Source organism: Gymnodraco acuticeps, unplaced genomic scaffold (assembly GCF_902827175.1).
Source record: "Gymnodraco acuticeps unplaced genomic scaffold, fGymAcu1.1, whole genome shotgun sequence".
NCBI classification, from domain to species: domain Eukaryota; kingdom Metazoa; phylum Chordata; class Actinopteri; order Perciformes; family Bathydraconidae; genus Gymnodraco; species Gymnodraco acuticeps.
This window is the reverse complement of record NW_022990459.1, coordinates 2,764,006-2,789,472: the sequence shown is the minus strand read 5'-3', so window position 1 is coordinate 2,789,472 and position 25,467 is coordinate 2,764,006. Positions and strand designations below refer to the sequence as shown.

General features: G+C 39.2%; 1 protein-coding gene and 1 long non-coding RNA gene across 5 annotated transcripts in view; one reads left to right on the top strand and one right to left on the bottom strand.

The window, feature by feature from the left end:
• sfmbt2 (Scm like with four mbt domains 2) overlaps window positions 1–25,467 on the top strand; it is a 39,362-nt gene that overhangs the window by 5,561 nt on the left and 8,334 nt on the right. For 2 of the 3 annotated variants that reach the window (XM_034226041.1, XM_034226042.1), the window contains exons 2-14: window positions 934–1,106; window positions 1,628–1,722; window positions 7,109–7,349; window positions 10,782–10,802; window positions 17,926–18,014; window positions 20,056–20,305; window positions 20,472–20,569; window positions 21,285–21,386; window positions 21,541–21,771; window positions 22,250–22,376; window positions 22,503–22,616; window positions 22,830–22,872; window positions 24,398–24,465. In XM_034226041.1, the coding sequence (XP_034081932.1) occupies window positions 1,022–1,106; window positions 1,628–1,722; window positions 7,109–7,349; window positions 10,782–10,802; window positions 17,926–18,014; window positions 20,056–20,305; window positions 20,472–20,569; window positions 21,285–21,386; window positions 21,541–21,771; window positions 22,250–22,376; window positions 22,503–22,616; window positions 22,830–22,872; window positions 24,398–24,465 (1,564 nt within the window). In that variant the 5' untranslated portion in view covers window positions 934–1,021. The remainder of the gene's footprint in view (window positions 1–933; window positions 1,107–1,627; window positions 1,723–7,108; window positions 7,350–10,781; window positions 10,803–17,925; window positions 18,015–20,055; window positions 20,306–20,471; window positions 20,570–21,284; window positions 21,387–21,540; window positions 21,772–22,249; window positions 22,377–22,502; window positions 22,617–22,829; window positions 22,873–24,397; window positions 24,466–25,467) is intronic. The other variant, XM_034226043.1, reaches the window with a different exon arrangement.
• The window catches only part of LOC117552517, a 52,789-nt gene continuing 47,495 nt past the window's right edge, over window positions 20,174–25,467 (bottom strand). Inside the window, exons 4-7 of one of the 2 annotated variants that reach the window (XR_004569973.1) lie at window positions 24,305–24,615; window positions 22,493–22,614; window positions 20,452–20,615; window positions 20,174–20,336 (exon numbers count right to left, since the gene is read on the bottom strand). This is a non-coding gene — a long non-coding RNA (uncharacterized LOC117552517). The remainder of the gene's footprint in view (window positions 20,337–20,451; window positions 20,616–22,492; window positions 22,615–24,304; window positions 24,616–25,467) is intronic. The other variant, XR_004569972.1, reaches the window with a different exon arrangement.

Below are 25,467 nucleotides of genomic sequence, written 5' to 3'. Positions count from 1 at the left end.
TGTGTGATGTGCACAATTGTACTTTAGTTTCCTACGTCTATATACAAATTCATTATATCTTTGATTGGACAATTAACTTAACCACGTTTACATTAATATCTTTATTTGATTTATTTATTTTACTGCACATGCTTAATTTAACCTTTTATGTTTATATCATTTTTTTAAATTTTATTTTAAATTAATTGTATTCTTAATGAAGCAACTGACAGAACCGATTCCTCCCAGGATAAATAAAGTATTCTGATTCAAACACACGTTGTCATATTTCCTCTATTATTAGGTTTCTGTGACATTACACTAAATTCATTTGATTGTCCGCCTGTTGTCTTGCTGGTGTTTTTCCAGTCCTTCTGCTGTGTTTGACTCTGTTTGGTTATCTGATGCAGTGTTGCTGTGGTATGCAAACAAAAGGCAGACAATATGCCTAACCTGACATTACAGAATCACAGGCTTTCTACGCGTCTTCAATGATGCTTCAAATGACTTTGAGTGTTTGAAACGGCAAGAGCTTTGGAGTTTTTTCTTTCTTACACTTTGCTCTGGACTTCCCCACAGATCAGCTGTCTTTTCCCTTGATCTTATGCTGGTTAAGTTAAGGTTTTTTAAAAAGTTTCCTCCTTCTCCTTTTGCACTTTCAGCCACAGTGACGGTCACTGTTCTCAATAACTACCCACTTGCTGTGTTCTAAAGAAACTGGAAATGCAAAGTGCATCATTTCCTGTCTTTATTTTTCCAAGAACATTCTTACTGAATAGTTTGTGTTTATTTTTAGCAAATATCAAAGCTGTTATGTACTTTCTCTCCAGTTCCAATCACTATTGTGCTACTGTAAGGGGACTTTTCTTTTCAAATGTCACAGATTGTTTGTGAACAATGGCCATTATTTGATGAATCAGCACATTAACTCTTTGTTTTCCTTTTCTGTACCAGGGCGGTCTAGGATAGTGAGAGATGCAGTGAAGAGAAAGTGACACACCTCAGGTCAAAGGGTAAAGTCAGCAGGAAGTGGAGGTGCAGGATGCAGTCTCAGGAGCAGCCGCTGGCCCTCACTGCAGTGACGTCACTTTATTCCACCAATGGGAAAGAGGAAGAGGTGAACACAGGTGAGGAAGCTTTATCTCCATCTGAAATGTGTTCCCCGCCCTATCAGGTCAACAGATTGGAATGAGAGACTGAATTCAAATGCATGAAAGGAATCTGCAAAGACAGCTTTAAATATATTCCCTATGTTATAACTTACCTTTAGATTACCTGGTATTGTAACTGTTTAGATATTTTCTAAATCTTCCCTTTTTAAAATCGTCCTTTAATTATCATTATTATTAGGAAATAATGACAGGCAAAAACATGCACATGATGTGTTTACCCGCCCAGAGACTGCAGAGGGAAGTAGCTCAATCCGGCATCAATTCTTTCTTCTCTTTTTCAGATAATAATAACAAATAAAATGTCTGAGTATTATACAAATTCTCACCCACAAAAGAAACGTTACTGTCATTTAAATGTCACGACACACCAACACATACTCCTATCATTGTTACTGTGTATTGCGTTCTATTCAAACAGCCTCGGGACAAGGCAGCTCTTTTTATGCCAACGTCTGATTTCGATGTTGTTCCTTCAGATGCAGAATCCATGGAGGAAGAGGTGGAGTTCAACTGGGAGGAGTACATGGAGGAGACGGGGGCTAACGCCGCCCCTCACACCACCTTCAAACATGTGAGTGACTTGTCTCCACCTCACACTTTAAATCTCAGTGATCCTTTAAATACAGCCTCATAGATAAGTACCATGTGCAGAGATCCTTTAACGACATATTACAGAGAGCCAGGCTTTGGCATCATGACGCTCATACTTGTCAATCAAGTGTTTTCATTGGCTTTGTTCCCTCTAGGACTAACAAGTTGTCAGACAAACTTTGCCGGTTTTTGAAAAACAATGAATTATTCTTGTGTAACAGAAAAGAATGCCATGGATTGAAATGAGTGCTTTCAAGGAAAGTTATTATTCAAAGTCAAATCATGTTCATGTGCAACATTTAATGGTTTTAACAGGTGGTTGTTTGTGCGAACGCTTTATTTGGCAATATTATAAATGAGACATGTGGATTACAGTGATATAGATGGAATATCAAAATGTCTGGCAGAAATGTCCATTGGAATGCCTTTTATTTGTTTTGCTCATAGATTTAACATAAATGGGGACAGAACTTAAAACAGATGTTTGAAATGTCATCTATATTCTCAGTGTGGATGCAAAACAGAAGAGGCATGAAGTGGCTTAAAAGTAAAGGTACTTTTTTTGGGCGGTGACTGCTCTACTTCCCCGGGTTGAAACTGGAATTTCTTCCATGAATTAAAGCACAGCCTGCTGAGTTTTTCAGTCAGGCAGTCAGGCAGTCATCAGCTGAGAGGTAATGTGAGCAGCATGTTGCCATCAGCACCTGGGACGCTTGTTTCAGATGTCAGACTCACCTGTTTAATCTCTGCCTGCTGCCGGGTCTATAAAGGAAAACAATTATATTCTATTGGTTAGTGTCCCTATTCAGTATCTCCTGTAAGTTAGCAATACATATGGGTGCTGAACTGAAGTTTTATTTCTTCTAAATATAATAAGTAATTGTTTTTCAAGCTTTGATGAGGGAGAACTACCAAAATGATGATGCGTTTACTTTCTAGGCAAAGCTGAAGTCATTTGAAAATATGCATATAATATAAAATATGTGGTTTTGGCGCAGTGGTTAGAGCGTTGATCATCAGATCAAGGGGCGTTGGTGAACTCCAGTGGTGAAACCCGCTTCGGCCGCCACTGCGTCAGGCCGTTGTGTCCTTGGGCAAGACACTCTATCCGCATTTTTTCCTGTGGGTAATGTCCACAATATTGACATTTACAGTACATGTGTAATATGTAATTGTAAAGCGCTTTGAGTACCTGTAAAAGCGCTCTAATTAAAAAATGTAATCCATTATTATTATTATTATTACAATGGCCAAATGACAACCAAAACAACAACAGATTTTAATAGTGAAGAAGCATCTTTTCATTTTTAATTCAAGTCAAACCCAATGTGCTCAGAGTTTGAATGCAGGGCACATTTCTTTGCCATATTTCTTTTCTTTTTTTGTCATTTCATGCTAATCTTTTTACAGAAAAGTTGTCATACACTTGATTTTAGGAAATGTTCATAAAACAACATTAAATGTTAAATACCCAAATTGTGGAAGCAGTTATTTTATGTCTTCTGTGTTTCTAGAGAAAACTTTAAATGATGCCTCATTGGCTTTAAATAATACACATGTTGAACAAATAGCTTGGGTTGCAAACTATACTGATAAGAAGACTTAGGGGAAGTGGAGGATCCTGTAGTCTTGGAGCATGACCTGAACTAGTGGCTAAAAATGTTTATACATCTTGTATAAAGTATTTTCCAGCACACATTTTTGCTTGTAATACCCCCCAATAAACCCAGCCTGTTACCAAACAATTACAAGACCCCTCTCCGTTAACATCACATCACAGGAAGTGGGCCAGATGGGCGAGTGGCATTGATGCAAGGTTTTTATCCACCTCATCTACTCCAGAGCAGCTGTCCTCCACCATGAGGCTCACAGGAAAAGTGGAGACTTGTATGAAGATAATTTAAGGTTTAAAGGAGCGTGTCGGCGTTTCACTTTCTTACATCACTCGGAGCGATGAATGGTAATAAGGGCGAGATTAGAATATATGGTGTGTTTCTACGAGATGTCGGACAAAGTGTATGTGGTGATTCTGAGCGGGTGAGGTCTCTCGGGAAGCTAAATTGCCTCGTTGGTAAGTGGATTGAGTCACTGGGAAACAGACCATGAATTCCCCGGAAAAATGTGATTCAGTAAAGTGCCGCTCCCTCCCTCTCTCTCTCTCTCTCTCTCTCTCTCTCTCTCTCTCTGTGTGCCTGGACAAATTGAAACAGTGATTTCTCTTGGGCCTGTACACACACAGACACACAGACAGACAGACAGACAGACAGACAGACAGAGACACACACACACACACACACACACACACACACACACACACACACACACACACACACACACACACACACACACACACCCCATAGCTCTCTTACATAAGCCAGCTGGAGTGATACAGCATTGTTGCAGCAGGAAGTCGCGGGGTCGTTTGTATTGTGTTTATTTCTAAGATGTTGGCTTTTTCCATTCACATGCGAGTGTGTGCGTTTTGTGCGAGTGTTGAATGTGAACATCCTGTTGGGCTTGTAGTGTTCTCCACAGTTGTATAGCGGCCTGTGGCTATGGTGGAAACGCATTATGCCGCGCTGCATTCACTGGTGTACAGATTTATCGCTTCCTCTGCACAAGGACAAGTGGAGAGGCTGTTTTCTAAGAGTTGGTGGTCATTAATTAGAACTGTTTATAATTACAACTCAATTGGGAATGTTACATTTTAACCGTACAATATGGGTGCAGTGTTTCCCCTATATACAAATAGCGGCAGCGCCAGCCAGGTACTCTAACATTTTTTTTTTTTCATAAAATAATAATAAGTGGCCACCCTTTTTCATTTTTGATTGTTTGTTATGTGGATTTGTAGTATTTGTGTTACTGTATGTTCAATAGAGGTGTATTTTTGCTAAATCTTGAGACATTGCCACTGTATATACTGGCAGGGCCGATTATTGGCATAGGCGACATACTGTAGGCTGCGCTAACGGATATAAGAAGTAGATGTTTCTACAACCAGGGTGGGTCAGACTGAGAGGCTCAGTGAGGTAAAGCACTCTGAGTGTTTAGATAGTTAATTTTAGTCTAAGTTATCTCAGTGTGTCTCAAACAAATATGTGTTTACAAATTATGTAAACACGTATTTCCAAGGCACTCCTTTAAAATTATTAGGATAAATAAAAACAGGTTTAAAATCATTCCAACGTATACTATAGGACAGTAAACCAAAAATATCGTTTTTAAGTTGGAGAGATATTTTTCATATGGGTGTTTTAGAGTTGTACCCCCTAGATCTAGTCTCTAGTAATTGTGTGCTCAAAGTGCACCAGATTGAAGCATTTTACTTTAAAATGTTCAAAAAAAAATCTTCCCGGGGGAAGCATACCCCGGACCCCCCTAGAGCATGTGACGTCGACCCCCCAATGAAAACAAGTTCATACAATACTCAATAAATTTGAAGCCATTTTGTCAATAAGTTTCTGTTTTTGTAGTGTATTTGTCTTTTGTAGAGATTTTTCATTTATTCTTTATATATAAAATCTCGCCTAAAATCTCGCCTAGGGCAGCAAATTGGCTAGAACCGGCCCTGGTACTAGGCCTCAAGAGCCTTTCTTGTGCTGGCAGACACATAGAAACAAATTGGTGGGGCACACTTCGCACGCGCACACACTAAAAAATTCCACACGCTCCACGCTCACATTATGCTGGGCCCACGTGCCTTAGCACCGCTGCTATGACTCCATCCTAAGGGAAACACTGGGGTGATATGGAAAATATATCTTCAAATAATTTTCATCATCAATTTATCTCTTAATCATTTATTGATGTATGGTTCATTTTGTAAACATTTTCTTGTTTTATCCAGCCTAGTGCAAAACCAACAGACATTTAAAATGATAAACACATACATGAACAGTGGAAAGCAGCAGATAACATTACTTTTTACCCAATTAATAAAGATATTATCAGCATTTTGTTGGCTTATCGTTCAATACAACTTCCCTTGAATTGATTTTTGGAGAATGGTTTTATTTGAGTGAAACTAAAGGGTCTTCCTAATTTAAAAAAAAATAAAGTTAGATATTTAAAAAAAGAGGACGAGAGATCCTGGGCAGTTTACAAAATGCAACTCAATGGGATGTTTTTCTTAGACCGTCGGTGCCTCCATGACTTTAACAAAGGCTTACTGTTAGTAATTTGAAGTCTCGGTTAAATAGTTTACCCTGTTAACACCATCCGTGTCATTTTCTCCGCTTTTGCAGAGCTTCGGAGCCATAAGACATAAAACATCTGTTTTCACAGGAAGGGTTAAATAAGACATAAACATAAACTCACATAAACTGACCTTTTATGTATTAAATTAGCAGAGTTCCCCTTTACACTAAACGTTTGTTTCATTACATGTAAATATATTCTGAATGCACCAACCATCTACAAAATATTACCATCTCTTACATGAAAGCTTCGTTTTGTGGGTGAAAGTTCATAATATGAGGCTGGAAAGTTAATTTGACTGTCGTTCCCACTGGTTTTGATAACATGTATTTACCAAAGTGGATGTTTAGTTATGCACCAACAGAGGGAACAGCACGTTCAGTCAGGTTGTATAACCAAAACAAAGAAAGGCAAACATCAAACTTATTACCCAATCTGTCCATGAAACTGCCTCCCTGGTTCACCTTTGATCCAGAAAACTTCCTCTAGTTGTGTGCGCACAGTTTTACAAGCATTAGGAGATTAGAACGGACACTTGTTGAGCACAATGCCATTTTAAAATAAGACCAAGGTTGTTTAAAATAAGATATACCTCTAATGTTGTGTGGTGCTTCTTTCAGATGGAGATCAGCCTGCAGAGCAAAATACATATTTTACTCAAGGGTTTTTTCCTTTACAAATGACAAGGCGGATATACAAGAGCTGCCAATTATTTTATCTTTGGCAATCGACCAACATTTCAGATCTCGATTGAAGAGTTTTATATTATAACCCAAAATCTGTTTATAGTTTTTTAAAGACCCTTAAAACTTCAGTTTCTTTCTATATGAACACAATTTTATTGACAACATTTGATCAGTTTTGGTTATTTTGCTTCCCTTTCTAACCTTTGATTGTTCTTTATTCTGTTATGGATATTGAATTTGAGCATTTAAGATCTGAAAGCAAGTTTTCAAGTACTTTATTTAAATCTAAAGTTCAGAGTTTAACCAATGTTTCCTTACTCACCATATTGGATTCTGAAATAAAGGCTGTAAAGTAACCGAAACAAAACGAGGCAACCATCAGACTTATATCAGACCAACTATCTTCCTGTTTAAAACAAAATGTCATTATAAACTAAGACCACTTAAAGAAGACATACCTGTAATGTTGTGTCTCCTCAGGTGGAGGTGAGCCTGCAGAGCAGCTTCCAGCCCGGCATGAAGCTGGAGGTGGCCAATAAGAGCAGCCCGGACTCCTACTGGGTGGCCACCATCATCACCACGTGTGGCCAGCTGCTGCTGCTGCGCTTCAGCGGGTACGGAGACGACCGCAAGGCCGACTTCTGGTGCGACGTGATGACCGCCGAGCTGCACCCGGTGGGCTGGTGCACGCAGAACAACAAGACCCTCATGCCCCCCGAAGGTAGGAACACACTGTGTTTACATGTACTCACCTGAACCTGGAGTTAACCAAGACAGCTACTTTTATCTGAACACACAAGGTTATGTTTGAGTTTCATATCATTGTTTATTTTTTATATTACTGGCAGGACTAACCATTTAGTAAAAAAAAAAGGTGATCGTAAGAATCTTGAAATAATGTTTCAAAGTAACCCGCGATACACAGTGACCTTTACTGTGAGAATTTCAAATCAATCAACATATTTTGCTGCATTATCAAACGAGCTTCATCGGTATCAGCAGGTAAAGGCTTTAAAATGTAATACCGGCAAGAACTGAGCATTTCCTCCAATATGTTGCATAAATCTAAAAATCTGACTTAACTTTAAGTAGTTTTTCTTTTTTTGCCCAGTCAATGTGTATATTTACATTAGTGTATATTTACTGTCTGCATCCGCCACTGGGCAATTACAGCAACAGTAAACATAGAATATGGTAATCCACTACCAGAGACTTGATGTTCTTTAGTGCAAATATCTACTTTGTTAACTGGCAAATATCAATATTGGCATTAGAAATTAACTACAATTATTTGAGAATTATCAGGGTTGTCGTCATGGGCTGAGCCTATATAGGACCATTTCAGATTTTGGGCTTTAAAATAAATGTTTAATTCACTTTGTTCTGGTCTTTTTTTGCAAGGATAAAATATGAACAGTTTTCTCCGTAACCTTCAGGCACCTCTTTGAAACGATCCTTTCTTTAAAAGGTTTTATAAACAGCCTTGTGATGAACAGCCTTGTGGTGAACTTTGGACTTCCATGTCAAAGGCTTTTTCATCCTGACTGTAGAGAACTACGATTGAAATGTATGGCATGGAAGGAGACCTAAAGAAAAATAGGACATAGCACAAAAAGGTCACATAATGGTTGATTCACTGCCTTTACTCAGGACTGTCAGCTTGAGCTTAATGCACTCAGACTAACAAGAGAACAGCTCAACCTTCACCTCTCAAAGAATGCCTTTTATTAACTGAGTGGACGGACAGGTTTCGCTCAAAGTGCTTCGATTGTTGAGACGGCTCAACTGTCATTTATCTCGCTGACACATCGCACCATCGTGCAACGCAGGACAGGTCACCTCCTTTCTACAACCAACATCTCTCACAGAGCATCTGTTATTGGTTAGATTCCCGAAATAAGGTCACATGCTTACGAGATTTTTACATTTCGTGGTATGACATCAAATATGTCAGTAAATACTCCACTGGAGAATTTCTGAAGCTTTTACGCCTCTTTAAAAACTAGTTGCTAATAAATGACTCAATGAGATGACTAAACGTAATCACGCCAAACATTAGCCGCCTTTAGCTTAGCGGTGATGATGTAGTTCATTTATATCATTATGTCAGCTATTTACTTCTGGAGATTGCATTAACGCTTCAACAGTGGTGTAAATATGAGATTAACCTGCTGAACAAAATGTGTAAATATCATAAACGTGTGTTTGCCACAGATCTTATTTTCTAATTTAACAAAATAATCCCATCGGCTTTAGTAGAGGGAGCCCTTGCTATGGTACCTTCCGGGTTGGCCAACAAAAATACATCATCCCTGCGCTCTATTCTTCCTCCTGTCCCTTCCACAATACCATCAGACACTTCACCTGCAGCGGCCCTCAGATAGATGACTCACCTCCTCTGCACGTCATTTATTTTTCCCACACTTCCCTGCTGATGGATGGCGTGCGCTTCCGTTGTTACGGAGACGACCTGGATCTGTTTCCTCCTGACTCCTCGACCTCACACCGTCACATCACGTGTCCTTTATTCAAACTTTCTCTTTTGCATTTTACAGCAGCGGCGATCTGTATAAAAAAAAAGCAGAGAAAACTCAAATATATACATATTTACAGCTTTTTTAAAGCTTGTATACGTCACCAATCAAGATGAGAATTAAGACTGAAGGAAGTAGTTCTTTCTTTTATTTATCGAGCAATCTGTCAAACTTTTCAAGATTAATCATCCATACAATTCAAATAGAAACTTCCTCCAGCGGACATGTTCATATTTGTTTCAGAACAACAATCCAAAATGTTGAATTACTTTGTGTCTTTAAAAAAGTCCTTAAGGAAAGTGAGTTTAAACTTGTTATTTTATGGGTAGTTTTGATGTTATTTACTTTGATTGAAAGAAAACCTGCCTACAATGCAGTGACATGGGAGCCATATTGCTTTGTATGTTACCATTTGTATTAAGAGAACAGGAAATTAAACATAACTGCAAAATGAGAAAAAGTTTAATGATTGAGACAATGTTTTACTCCAGTACACTTTTCTAACCATCATCATAGTGTTGGATCATAAATGAGGAAGCATCTTCTGGAGTAATATTACAGTAATCATACATTTTACAGTCATAATAAAAGATCACTAAGCTACCATTAACATCTCTTCCATCTCATCTCAGAAAGCTCATATTTAAATTCTTCCTTTTGATTATGATGGACGGCTGACATCTGCTTGTTTAATGATGCAAACTTGAGCTTTAATCCGGTAATGAAGGCATATCTATATTCCCTAAAGAGGCTTCTGCAAGACACGATCAATTTGTCAGATACGATAAAAGACAAGAAAGTACTTTGTTGCCTCATTTCACGTGTGTGTGTGTGTGTGTGTGTGTGTGTGTGTGTGTGTGTGTGTGTGTGTGTGTGTGTGTGTGTGTGTGTGTGTGTGTGTGTGTGTGTGTGTGTGTGTGTGTGTGTGTGTGTGTGTGTGTGTGTGTGTGTGTGTGTGTGTGTGTGTGTGTGTGTGTGTGTGTGTGTGTGTGTGTGTGTGTGTGTGTGTGTGTGTGTGTGTGTGTGTGTGTGGCTCCGTCAGCTGCAATATGAGGGATAAAAAGTGTGTATCACGGATGGGACAATATGGGATTTTGTTCTGGAATCAGGATAAAAACTCTTGAAATAAATTGAATGAGGTCAAATTTCATTATCGGGCTGATAGGGAATATTTATTTATTTGTATTAATTTATATATAGCTAGCTATAAAGGTAGTGACGTGGAATAAATTAGCTTAATAAAAAAAAACAAAGTATTATACACTGCATTTATTTAATTGTTTACATTTAACATTAAAAATAATGCTCTGTGCTGCAATAGGAAAAGATGGATGCAAAAATGGCTTAGTGCCATTTTAAGTTGATGAACTTCCATTATCGGGGACATCGGGAATATATATGTTGATATTGCTATATAGAAGGGGTTAAATAGAGCCTGTTTAAAAAACAAATCCAGAAATGATCAAACTATTAAACATCTTAACTAATTAATTAACCATGCTAAAAATAACTCACTATCTGTCACAATTGTTTAGGCCAGGATAATCATGACATACATTTCCATACCTGTGTCACAGTTACCTGTTTTATTTGTTTTCTTTTTGTTTTCTGTTTCTCAGATAACATTTACCTAAGAAAAGGTAAGCCGCTCTAACAGTGCCTCATACTAACTGCCTGCTCTCTTTTAGTCAACATGAAATCATCTGTGTGTTAGGCTCAGAGCTGCATGCTTCCTCCTTCTCCTCTTCCTCTTTCACCTCTACAGGAAGTGACCTCACTGCTCAGTTGCCCTGCCCCCTATTGCATGTGACTCCTCTCCAGCTGTAGAGATAACACACACACACACACACACACACACACACACACACACACACACACACACACACACACACACACACACACACACACACACACACACACACAGCTGTTTGTGCCAAGCTGTGCTCGAATGATAACTAGTGGTAAACGCAGGGAGAAATGCAATGCTTTGATAAAGTGACCTCCGTTCATGTGAAACACAAACTGTGCCTTATATCAGGAGAAAAAACATGTCGCTAGTTGGTGAGTCAAGTAGAGAAATGTCAGAAGTTAAGAAACGCTTTGTGTAAAATGTGTCCTTGACTGATCAAATAAAAGTGTGTCAACAGGCGTTACAAACCTTTAACTGCTGATGCTATACCAGTCTCTGTAACATTCATCAAATACATTATTTGTTTTATCTATTCATATATAATATAAACATACAAACAGACAGTCCGGAAAATAAACAAGTGTATATTTGGGAAAATAAAATGAGAAAATGAGGTTTAATTGACTTTATTAATCAATTGAATTATAAGGATTTAAAGGATTCAGAGTCATACAATAGCTACATCATAGCCAACAATGCAACATCAAATATGATTACTGAAAGAACAGTGCAAATGGTGCAAACTGGTCTCTATGGTGTTTTTGCAGGCCACGATTGGTTGCTATTGGCAAACGATAATTATTTCTGACCAATCAGTGGTCTGCATGGATTTACTTTGCAGTGTATCTTTATGAGCCTTGGCTGAGGTTTTTTCAACCAAAAAAAACCAAGATAATATGTCTGGTAGAAAATAAAAAAATCAAGGTGTACCTTGCAGTGGGAAAGGTACCATAAAGATGTGTTCACAACATGTGTAAATTAGTTATTGCAAAGACTTGGATATTGGTATTATTATTATAAAGTCATTCAGGTCTCCTTTTTACACTTTGACTGCACTTAAATTACAGCAAATTAATACATCTCCTTTTTCCATTGACTTGATATGCAATCAAAAATGTGCTTTGCATCTTGTACTCTACACGAATCAGCAGCACTGTGTTCCTTACAAGTTCCCTATTGAACACATTTGCTGGATGCTCTCTCAATATTACCGTTGGTGCTACCATGGTTTCTACCCACTACCTTTCACCCCACTGCAAAACATGATAACAGATGAGTGTTGCAATTAGACAAACCACATACTACAAACGCACCTCAATCTCTCTGTAAATCTACTTGAACACACACACACACACACACACACACACACACACACACACACACACACACACACACACACACACACACACACACACACACACACACACACACACACACACACACACACACACACACACACACACACACACACACACACACCAGAGTTCCCGTTAGCCGGTAATTACCGGACTACGACCGGTAAAATATGCTGAAGACCGGCAAATCTAAATCTCTCCGGTCAAAGTGTCCGTTCAAAATAATTTCCGTTTAGCGCAATACCACATCAGTTGCGCAATTTGCACCATTTGTGTGACAGACAGAAGAGTATGTGACAGACAAGAATAGTCCATTCTAATGTCCAACACGTAATGTGGAGATAGAGATGTCCTGTGTGGGTTGATTGTGCGTTGATCTGTTGGTAATGCCTCGGGGTTCCGGTGGGCATGTAAACAAATGCATAATGCTGCGCTATACTTTGTGGCCTCACCCGGTTGCATAGCGACACTTATTGTTTAGGTGTCTTTTAATAAGCAGGTAGTCATATCATTAGTTAGAACTAGCTAGATATGATCGATATGGACATAAACGCGAGTGAAGTCTAATCTGATGGGAGAGAGAGATCAGCTGCTGCTGACGAGTCAACATGCAGCTCTGCATAATCACATGCAGCGGTGAGCGGAACGAAACACACGCTTCAGGTTAGAATATCACACGTAGCTATTTTAATTACCTCTCAAACTACCTAAACTAGTTATAGATATGTTTAGTTTTACAGTCGGGTCACTCATCACTGATCCGCGAGCTGCATGATACTGACGGGCTGTCAGGAGAGGGAGAGCGCTCCGTTTATTATTCCCGTGTTATTGTAAATTACTGTTCACTTTTGAATAATGTAGTTAATCTACTATAATTAGTTTAATATTGAATCATATCAATTTGTTTTAAAGCTCAATAAATAACAAAGACCTTTGACCAGCACCTTTCTCATTTTGTCCGGCGAAGAAATATTCTAACGGGAACTCTGACACACACACACACACACACACACACACACACACACACACACACACACACACACACACACACACACACACACACACACACACACACACACACACACACACACACACACACACACACAGACACACACACACACACACACACACACACACACACCTCCACTTTAAATGCTCCTCTGCTCACTGATGTGATCAGCAAAGCTTTTGTACTCATTAAATCAGCGCCCACATTAATCAGCATCTCTGTTTGCAGCATGAGTCTGCAGCTTTAAACACTTCTGCTGCGTAATTTGCAAATGTTTCAAATGAAAACTATTTTACATGATCCCTTTAGACTGAGGGTAAACATTGATCATGTGTATCCACCTCACCTGTAATGAGCACATGGCCCTCCTGTAGTTGGAATTTAAGTTGAACATGTTTTACAGGTTTGAGATTAAAATAATTAACCTGTTTGTGTGTACTGTATGTAATTATTATATACATTTTTAACTGAAAATGGCATGACTAATGTGAAGAAAGTTTAATGGCCGATGTTGTAAAATATTTATTTTTTCTCTATGAGCCTCTGGCAGTTAAGCCATAAAGTTAAATTGTATTTTAACTGTGAGAATATATATAATAAAAAGGTGATTTGACTATATACTGTATGAAGTCAAGGAGGAGGGAAGCTAGTTCAGTCTTGTGTGTGCATGTGTGTGTGCATGTGTGTGTGCATGTGTGTAGGAGACATTCATCCATTCATATAAAGCGCTTTTTAAAGCTACATCAGAAGTTTGGTCATGTGGTAAGGTGCTCTCTGACAGAGATCATTTGCATAATGAATTCACCACACTGCTTCCTGCCAGAGCCTGCAGGAGATGATGCTTTGAGATAGACCTATGTGTGTGTGTGTGTGTGTGTGTGTATGTGTGTGTGTGTGTGTGTGTGTGTGTGTGTGTGTGTGTGTGTGTGTGTGTGTGTGTGTGTGTGTGTGTGTGTGTGTGTGTGTGTGTGTGTGTGTGTGTGTGTGTGTGTGTGCGCGTGCATGCGTGCATGCGTGTGTGTGTGTGTGTGCGTGCATGCGTGCGTGTGTGCGTGTGCGTGCGAGAAAAAGGGGTTGCTTTAGCGTGGGCATGACCCTCAATTGTTTGTCTATTACAGATTCACACTGAAGCTTGATTCATGCTAATGTACAAATGATTTTACAATAGATTTGTTTTGTGAAGGAAATGATGTATAGTTAAGTGATTTTGATTGTACCCGATAGAACCACTACAACACTATATTGACAACCAAAAATGTATTATAAATTAATCAAATTATAACTTTTTTATTTGGTCACTCAAAAGCTCTTTCCTACAGATCAAGATCATAATAATAAACGGTATTTATATAGCATATTTAATATAGGGGTGTATTTCAAAGTGCTTTGCAAGAAAGGGAAAAAACAAATACTGTGATTAAACCAGGCAATTAAATGATTTCCAAAAAAAGAGGCAGCAAATAGCAAGAACAGACACTTTAAGAACAATAAAGAGAGAAATATAACGTAAAAACACAGCACTAAAACAAAGGTAGAGGGCCAGCTAGTTTAAAAAACATGTAAACAGAGCTTGCCTCTCTAATAGCATGGAATTCCATAGGTTTGGTGCATAGTTATACTGGCTTTAAACTAAAGTTTGTTTACACTAACTCTTCAAATAATCACTTAACTACCACATGAGACAACCAAACACATCTCCCCTGTAAATGCTCTCTTCCTGCGGGCCTCTTTACTGCAAACACATCACTTATTTCATTCATATTTACACAAATTGCTCTAATATCCCCTGCCCTGTCGTAGAGAGGGCTATAAAAATGTTAACAACATGGCGCCTGAAACTGTCGGGGTATAATTCAGCCACTTGACAAAAACAACAAGTCAAACGTCTCTCAGAAACAAACAAATTGGACGCTGTGTGACACTTAGCGTGCGCCTGTCATTACACCGACGGCCTCTTTGGAAAGGACATTTCAAAATGGAAGAAGGTAATTGGTCCAATTGACTTGACTCTTTTCCCTTTTGGCTGTTCGTCTCCGTGCCAGAGCGTAATGATGGAGGGGGAATCGAGCGTAATTTGCTCCCATTAACTCTGATTAGAATCTGTTGCACTGCTGCAAAAAAAACTGAGGCGATTTCTCTTGTTCAATTAAAACATTGATTATCTAGAGTAAAGCTTTTGAATAAAGTCGGGACTGTTTAGAGAGGAGCTGGCAGAATATGCTAATTTCATACACCCACTTTTATGTTTGTTTTTGTCCTTTTAATGCTCGATATTTGCATGCAGACTTCAGCCAGCTTTGGTGCAGGGAGGAGGAGGAGGGGGGGGGAGATGGGGGAGGTTAGCTCTGCGATAGTGTACGGGGGAGGGGGGGATGTTTTGAGGAGCTTTCCCCTCAAGGTTAATTATGCACTTATTGTTATGTGAAAGTCAGGCTTTCACCTCTACGTGTCTGCTGCCTTTGGGAGGGAACTGAAGAAAAATAGATAATTATTTATGGTTTGGGAAAAAAGCACTACAGTATAATACAACTGGAAAATGGGGGAGGGACAACAGGGGAGAAAGGAAGAGAGAGAGAGGGGGAAGGAGGTGGAAGTTTGAATGTTTTAGCTTCTTGTTCTGTTGAGCTCTAAATGGCTTCATGACTAATCTCAGCAGGATCTGTAAAAATAGTTTATCTATTTCTGCACACCCGAGATCAACAGAGGAGTGTGTGTGCAGTGTGTGTGTGTGTGTGTGTGTTTGTGCTCTTACAAAGTCCAGCAGCAGCAGAGGCAAGGAAAGAAAATAGTCTCTCAGGAAAAAACACTATTATTAAACGCTCGGAGACGCTCAGTGTTCACACTACCTTCACAGGAAAACGCTGATTTATCTTCCAGCTAATTCCAGCATTGTTGATTTGATTCAGACAAGACTTAAGAGGATTCATTGATTTGGTTAATTATGTGTTTAACATTCTGAGAAGCCTCTGTGGAGCTTAATGGTTGTTGTATTTACTATAATCTTAATCACTTTTTTAAACAACCATTTCCAAATCAAATGAAGGCTAAAAAAGGCAACATTTTCTACATAACTAAATCTTTGATGATTTATAACCCTTTCAATGTGGGTTGTATGTGCAAATACTGAATATTCAATATGAACCAATACAAAAGTAAGATTTACAACTTAAGGTGCTATTTTCTAGTGAAACTCACTTTTCATTTAACGTGCAAAATCCTGTTATTTTTATTAGACAAGTTGAAGATTGAACTGAACACAAACGATTAAAATATATATATTGTTCAGTCAGCACTACCATTACTCTAACTGGTCTCAATCAAAGGAACGTTTCTGACCCAAACCTTTTAGGAAAATGAATGTATTTGAAAAAGGGGGCAGAAGAAAGATGAGCAGAGGGAGAGGTGAGGAATGAGGGGTGAAAGATTGATACCTCTCTCGTGTCTAGACAGTAAATCAGTAGCTGCTGGCTGATAAATAACAGATATCAGAGTCAAACAACGTGAACCTTAACCTGTTTTCATTATCAGCATGCTTCAGTGTGTGGACTACATTTCATTTTCACTTTAGCTAGATGCTAATGTTGCTGTGGGGAATGTCAGTCACACGGGGTGTTGCAGTCATTCTGTAACCGTGACTCATTCTGAAACTCACTGCAACAAATGTGAGTGGAGTTATTTTTCATTTAGTGTATAAATGAGGGAGGGAAAACATGTTGGGCAGAAGGGAGGAGGGTTGAGGCATAAACACAAGGCTGATATCAGAGAGAGGAGTCAAAGGAAAAGCAAAGAGACAATAACACTGGTGCATTGTGGGAAACAGGAAGCAGACAGAACCACATGCAAATGAGCTGGAAGCTGGCGTTTTTAGCACTACTTTGGAGACTTTGGTCCACCAGGTGTGTGTGTGTTTGCATTTGTGTGGTGTTGTACTGGTCACATTACAGGCAAACAAATCTGTTCAAAGAGTTGCATTGTGGGGATTTATGTCCTGCTAATCCCCACACAGTTTACAAAGATCTGTTCACACATAAGAGAGTAAAACCATTGTCCAAAACACATCAAAACGCTTTGTTATTTAATTATAGGACAAACATTTGATAGAATAGAAGTTTCTCAAGTTAAGTTAAGAGGTTGGACAGTTTTCTGTTCTGCTCCTCAAAAGGCCATAACCAAAAGTGTTGTCTAAGTTTGACCGATTTGTATTTTATTCTCAGATTTCCAGCTGCTATTCTGCACATTAACATTTAAATGGCAGTGCTCAATACCACATTAATCACTGCTTTTCATTTTGATGTGTTTACTTCTGCGGGAAACTGCCATATGCACGCCTGAAAACATATCTGATCTCAGCCGTAAATCAGCACCGAGCATTAATGTTTGCAGTGTGAATAAAGCTATTAAGGTTATGGAGGGGAAAAACACAGCATTTTTCTCACCTCTGCTGCACTAAGAGGATCAAATCCAGAGACGCTCACTGATAGAATACTTCACATCTGCTGTTTATATAAAAAATCTGCCTTAGTAGAAATGACACGTGTGTGTGTTTGCAAGTATACGCATGCACTAATAACGCATGCTCTTCTCACTATACTTCTACAACGTAGTGTCTAACTATCAATAATTCACCACCAACCAACTCTGTCCTCTCTTTGCACTCACTCTGATTGGCCGTGTGTTTCTCAGTCTCTGGGTTTGTTGTGTGTTTGCAGCCATCAGGGAGAAATACAGCGACTGGACGGAGTTCCTCGTTCAGGATCTGACCGGATCCAGGACGGCACCGGCAAACCTGCTGGAGGGGGTGAGTGTGAGGAGAATATCTCATGAGATACTTACAAATCAAGGTTCAGAATTTCTACAATATTGAGTCCCTAATGCTGTCATTTATCAGTGCTTTTCATGCTTGCTGAAAGAAAGTCAAATCAATTACTTTTGCAGTTCATGTAGATCTATATGTCATTGATAAATAAGTAGTGTTAAAGAGAAGGACGTATACATTCAACTAGCCAATTCATTCAAATGTTATAAAGCATGAAGATATTAAGAACATACGAATGCTCGTTGTTGAATAATGCAATAATGATATTACTTGCAATAAATGAACAGATATTGAAGTGTACTTGATTCTGCCTTTGGTATACTGCAGGGCTATTCAATTGGCGGCCCGCGGGCCAAATCCGGCCCCGGGTTGATATTTACTGGCCCTTTGAGTATAACGTTAAAAAAGTTTTTAAAGTTTTTTTTCGTCTTTGTTTTGCCTTTATTCCAGAGAGGGTGTTACATTGAGAGATAGAGGGGAAGACATTGCCTGAAAACTTCTACGGGCTCGGGTTTCGAACCCACCTACTAGCTACTGTAGTGACAACTCCTGTCATTGATTGCATCTCTGCGTGAATGATTAGATAATTTCACCTAAATTAAATCAAATGAAATGATGTTGATGGTTAAATGAGCTTCACATGTAGGCCTACTGAGTTCTGAACTTGCCATTTAGATCTATAAAGGCCTTGGGGCTATGTTGTTTACTTTAATTAAACACAATATATGCACTCCACTACGCTGTTGTAGTATTTACTGTATCTGAAGCTCTTAATATGATTGCTCATATTTCAAGCCATCTTTTTCCCGGCCCCTGGCTTTGGATCATTTTCATCAACCGGCCCCATTCCAAACTAATTGAATAGCCCTGGTATACTGCGTAAACACAACAAATGGATGTTCTAGAACAAATTGAACATTGAACGGAACACAAAAGGCTGGATGATAGAAACAAGTGACGTTTTGTGCCAATACTAACTCTCAACTTACTAAAAAAATGTATTGTATATAAATGTATAAAGTGCAATAACGCAGTATTATGCTGTGCTGTGGTTTATTGCTAAAGGGTTACATTTTTTATAATGCAACAATATCGTTTATCTAACTTGTCTCGATTAACATTTATTCATATGTTTGAAATATGGGGAAGTCAAAACAGGACAGGAAATAATGAGCAGAGAGAGAAGTGGGGAATAAAACAGGAACAAAAGACCGTGAGAGTTAAGCCCTGGGAAACTGGGGTTCATGATTTCCTTTACATTTAATATGTTTACAATTACGTTTTATCTGCACTGTCCCCTTGACTGTGACACTGCAAATTCCCCCGCTGTGGGACAATGAAAGGATTCCTGATTTCTGGTATAGGGCTCTTAACCCCTTAACAACCAGGGTGCCCGTATCTAGGGGAGGGTTGGAAGAAGAAAAGATTGATACGGCTGTCATGTCTGCACAGTAAATATGTAGCTGCTGGCTGCAGCATGATGAAGAACAGACAGTTATGAGAGCGGCATCAATCTTCTCATCTGACCCTCGGCAAGAAAGCAAACAAGTGCATTACTCAGAATGTCAAATGATTGTTTTAAACTGAAAAAGAAAAACAGACAAAGGACAATACACACTAGGAAGAAAAGAGAAATCCATATCATTATAGATAATAGTATACAGTATTTATTCTTGTACTTTATCCTGCAATTTACAATTATGCACTCAATTATTTGTTTTTATGTGAAGGATATTGTATGTTGCCTTGTTGGTGGAGCTTGGGATTGGAGATGTGTGTTGCCAAAAAATACAATGTAGCTATTGTGCATATTACAATAGAACATTTGGATCTTAAATTCTGAATCTTTGAGATTAACATCTAAAAAAACATGCACAAACATGCAGCTTTTACTATTTCTGTAAGCAAATGTTAGTGTTTTTCTTTGCATTAATTATCCAGTTTCTTTATACATCCATGGTTTGACAAATAATCCCATGAGATAATATTTTGACATTTCTAAATGACTATCTGGTTCCCTCAGCCTCTGCGGGGTAAGAACACGGTGGATCTGATCGTGGAGGGCTCTGTTCTGGAGCTGCAGGACGTCTCCGGCCCGCTGCAGTACTGGCCTGTGAGAGTCCTGCAGAACGTGGGGGGGAGGCTGCGTCTGCGTTACTCCGGCCTCTCGGAGGACCACCGGGCTCAGGACAGCTGGCTCTTCTACCTGGACGTCCGGCTCCGGCCGCTGGGCTGGGCTCTGGAGAACCAGCTCGCCCTGGAGCCGCCAGCAGGTGAGGATCTGAACGATTAGGCCTACAACTGCTGTGGAGACGAGGAGGAACTTTGATTCAGTCGAGACTTATTTTCTTTCAGACGTTTGTTATGTGTTGATAATTAAAAAGAAAACTGACTAAGTGTTTTATTTGTAACCTTTCACCTAATCTCTCCTCTCTTAAGGGCTCAGGTCTCTTAAAAGCTCCTCAGACTGGCAGGAGGCTCTGCAGGAAGCTCAACTCGACGGACAGAAGAGCCCGCTGCCGCTGGAGGTGTTCAAGGTGGGTCACTTCTGTCATATGGTCATTTCTATTTTATATGTTAGACCTAAATCAGGGGGAAAACATTTCATTATCGAATTTGTTCTAAGATATAAATCAGTTCACCACTTCCAAAATGGTATTTCTATATAAGAATCTGGTGCAACTGATACCTGGGAACAATCATAAACACTAAGGAAAAGATGTGTCAAGGAATTATCGTATATTGATTTGTTGAACAAAATAAAGTTTTACTGTATTGTTGTGTACAGTTTATTTTTGAAAATGGCAGGTTTCTGAGAAAGAAAAAGGCATCCAGTGTAAACCTAGATTCTTTATGCAACAGCACACATTTTTATTTGTTTGTATAACTTGAATTTGTTATGCTTAAAGTTACTGAGAATTGCGAAATAAGTAACACCTTTAGTAAATGTCTACATTTATTCTTTTGTCTTGCATTAGTGTAATATAAAAAAAAAAAAAAATGAAAACCTTCAATAATCTTATTCACACTTCACTCTGCGTTCATGCCATGATTTGCCCTAAATATGTATCCTAAAAGAGCGAAATATCACGGTGAGAAATGGAAAGACTTCCACCATTTTACATGTCATTATCTTCTACTTCATCCATTACATGCCACCCAGCAGGGTTTACGTGACCTACATTGTCTCACATGTGCGCATTAACAGAAGTGAAGCACGTTTGTCTCAAAGTGTTGACTTTATTGTGTCAGGACCACGCGGATACTCCCAAGCACTCCGTCAGGACGGGGATGAAGCTGGAGATGGTCTCTCCGTGGGAGCAGCTGCAGATCTGCCCCGTTTCTGTCACCAAGGTGAGTCCAACAATGACTTATCTTTAAAAATATATAACTATCAAGCCAATTCCTCCCTCCAGCTTACATCAGCTGCCTTTTATTAATGTGTTTTTTAACATGTTTTTGCCAAGAAGGAAACCTTTATAATTCTCTGCTCACTTTTCCTCCCCAGGTCTACAACGACTTCTACTTCCAGGTCACTCTGGACGATCTCTCTCCTGACGCTAAGCCGCGATTTGTGGTGTGCCACGCCCACTCCCCCGGCATCCTGCCTGTGCAGTGGTGTCTGAAGCACGGCGTGACTCTGGAGCGGCCCCCGGGCTTTAGGGGCCACGACTTTGACTGGGCCGACTACCTGAAGCAGAGCGGGACGGAGGCTGCCACCGACGCCTGCTTCCCCGACGTAAGAATGGGCTTTTCAATTAAAATAATCCTTAAATTCAATTGACAAGGTTCCCTGAAGAGGACACGCCTCGTCTATATTGATCAATTAAAATAAAATATATACAGTCAGAATATTTTACCCGGGGGCCGAAATGTTTAGCTATTCTTATTTCTTACCTATCATTCTTTTTTAAAATTGATTTATTGAGTGCGTGCGTGCGTCTTAGTCACTTGCCTTGAAAGCACTTCATTTGTATTTTTTGCATATATGTGGACAAGGTTTCTTCTGAGAACGTGAGTGGAAAAAACCCTGTGTGTGGATGAGGCCTAAAAATAAACCATAGCTCTCTCTCTCTTTCTCCATTACCCTTTTCTGTGTGTGTGTGTGTGTGTGTGTGTGTGTGTGTGTGTGTGTGTGTGTGTGTCTGTGTGTGTGTGTGTGTGTGTGTGTGTGTGTGTGTGTGTGTGTGTGTGTGTGTGTGTGTGTGTGTGTTCAGACATGGAAGAACAGAAGCTTTGCCAAGGACATGTGGCTAGAGGCGGTGAACCCTCACCGGCGAGAGGAGGTGTGTGTGGCTCAGATCACACAGGTCAGAGGACGCCTGCTGTGGCTGCGACTCGAAGGTACAGACATGTGTGTGTGTGTGTGTGTGTGTGTGTGTGTGTGCGTGGGGATTAAGTGTCGGAGGATTAAGTGTCAGAGGACTCCTGCTGTGTGTGTGTGTGACAGCTTTCTCTACCTGTCTCCAGGTGTGGCGAAGCCCCTGTCAGAGTGTATCGTGGATGTGGAGTCCATGGACATCTTTCCTGTCGGCTGGTGCGAGGCCAACGCTTACACTCTAACCCCTCCTTTCAAACCTGTCTGTATGTATACACACACACACACACACACACACACACACACACACACACACACACACACACACACACACACACACACACACACACACACACACACACACACACACACACACACACACACACACACACACACACACACACACACACACACACACAGAGAGAAAACACACATATTTACTTGGGAGTGACAGCTAAATTCAGACTTTTTTTCTGCAGGTCAGAAGCAGAAGAAGATAGCGGTGGTCCAGCCAGAAAAACAGTAAGAACAGACATTTATTTATCAAAACTGAGCACGGTTGATGTGTGAGTTGACTCGAGTTGAAGCTCATGCTGATGCATTTCATTTAGCTGATGTTTTTATCCAATGCCTTTCCATATGCCGATACACTTTTGAGGTAAAACATTAGGTCCCCTTTTTTAAGATAGCATCTGTTTTATTAGCCCCATCCGGGCCATATATGGGCGACAGATTAAAGAAAGTGGACAAACATAAATCAAAATGCTTCGAAATTCCTCAAAGTAGTTAATAATTACAATTAATGCTGTTACCAATTGTTCATTCCAGCTCTAGTTGGCAGAATACAGAAATAACTTATACAAACTTATCACGTATCTTTTCAAACTTATTTTGAATGTCCATTTAACATTCCTAGAAACTGCTCCAAATGTGTTTTCAGAGTGCTTCATGACAGCTAGAATGGAACTAAAACATCACTGTAATAATAACAGCAAACACTGTTTTACTTCAGTGGGTTTGAAATAAAAAAAACGTTCATTCACGGCCGTTTGTTTTCCATCTTTCTACCTGGGAGGCAAAAAAGAAAAGTAAAGGTTTCTTTGGAAGAGCCTCAAGGTTTTTTCTCCCTCTGTCACTCCAGAGATATTCATTGAAATGGCGGCAGAAATAGCTTTCCCGCGGCGCTGATTGATTTTGTTGACAAATGACATGTTACAGCGTCAGGCTGGGGATCGCAGCCCGGGAACACGGGGGGGGGGGATTCTGAGCAACACTTTGTCAGATCTCTGTTCTCAACACCAATGTCATTTCTCTCCTCGGGGAATCTCTTCATCAATACTTTCTAAAGATAGCTGTGGTCATATCACACTGCTAAAATGAGGCTAATGGACAATACATAGTTTTATTTAACTGTCCTTCAACCCTTTACTTTTAATGTTAAATTATTTTTGTTCAAAGGTAGAAAGATGAAAAATCTAAAGGCAGTGAATCACCTTTTTTTTATTCCAAACACGTTGAATTAAAACAGGCGATGGCTGTGGTTCAAATGAAAGTGATATAATTGTACAGTTTTATTTAACATTTAGCGCTTAATTAACACTCTGAAACCCCACTGAGGAGCAGTTTGGATGAAAGTTAAATAGACATTCAAGGAAAATAACTCTTTCAATTTAACATTCAACAAATTATACATTAGAGGCTTCTTCTCAAAGGATTATTACATAATTGAATTTAATGTATTTTTATTGTATTCATTTATAGATTATGTTTGGACCAATCTTTTTTTAACACTATTTTTTTCTTCACATACTGTCAAAAAAATTCTCTTTGGATTTTAATCTTTGTTTTGGTTTATACATAAGTAAAATTGTTTGAATAATACAAATAGTTTGGATTTTGAATAAAGTGGTTAATGTATTGAATAATGTATGGGAAAAAACAAGAAAAAACAAACCCCCTTTAGTAGCTCTGTAGTTTCCTGTCTGCTTAGATTATTTCATGGATTTTCTTATGGATTATTTGACGGTATTTCTGGTCTCTCCTGCAGGTTGGCCCCGTCCCCGGTGTTAGAGCCGACTCCTGTCATCTCCTGCCAGCCCGTCGCCATGGATCCAGGTAATCAGCCACACGTTACACATGATTCATCTGCGGTGATTAATGCTAACGAGCTGCTGGGATGAGAGTGGAGGGGAAACCCCGCTCTGCAGACACTTGTAAACACCGGTTTGTGTTCCTTTCAATTCATCATATTGAATGTATGTAGCCCTATATCACAAATGACACATTCCTCTGGGTAAAAACATAGAGGACCCAAATGGCACAGATGAAAAGGTGATCACATATCAAGATAAAGGAGAATGTCTTCCAGGTGCAAAACAATTATAATAATGTTGGCTATGATTCACACTTATTTACTCGTTAACACTTTTTTCAAATAGTCTGCGTATAAATAGCAACTGGCCATATTATATAATATTATGCCCAAACTTGTATTGCCTTCAGTTCTCAGAATATAGAGAGGGATGAAACTGAAAGGTTTTGTGTATGTAAGAGGAGATTTCTGTCTCAGAGTAAGAACAACTCAAGATATGTTTTGTAAAATTCCAAACATTATTAAAGATACTACAGGTAACAAAAAAATCAAAACATTAAGATAATATGTTTTTGTAATAAACCTATCTGAAAAAATGATGTTTCAATATGCAATGAGGCATTCATTAATGCTAACTTTGGGTAGTTTTAGGAGAAACTCAGACCACAAATAGACCATATTAATAAATGAAACCCCTACATGTGTATTTTGTTTATGTAATGTAAGGAAAATAACCCCAAGTGCATGGAATGCCTGTAGTTCAGCACGTTATGCTAACCATTCATTTAAAAGTCAAACTTAAAATATCGCTTCATCTTTTTACCTTTCAACATCTGACCTTTACTGTGTACTTTAGTATATTAATTGTGCACTTTTACCATGCAAAGGACACACATGTCAAAATAGTAAGCGCTTTTTATATAACCGGGTTTAAGGGATTAAAGCCAAAATCTAGAAAAAAAGGCAGAACTAAAGACATTTGATTTATCAAAATGTGTGTTTGTTTTGGGTTCCTTTAAGCTGAT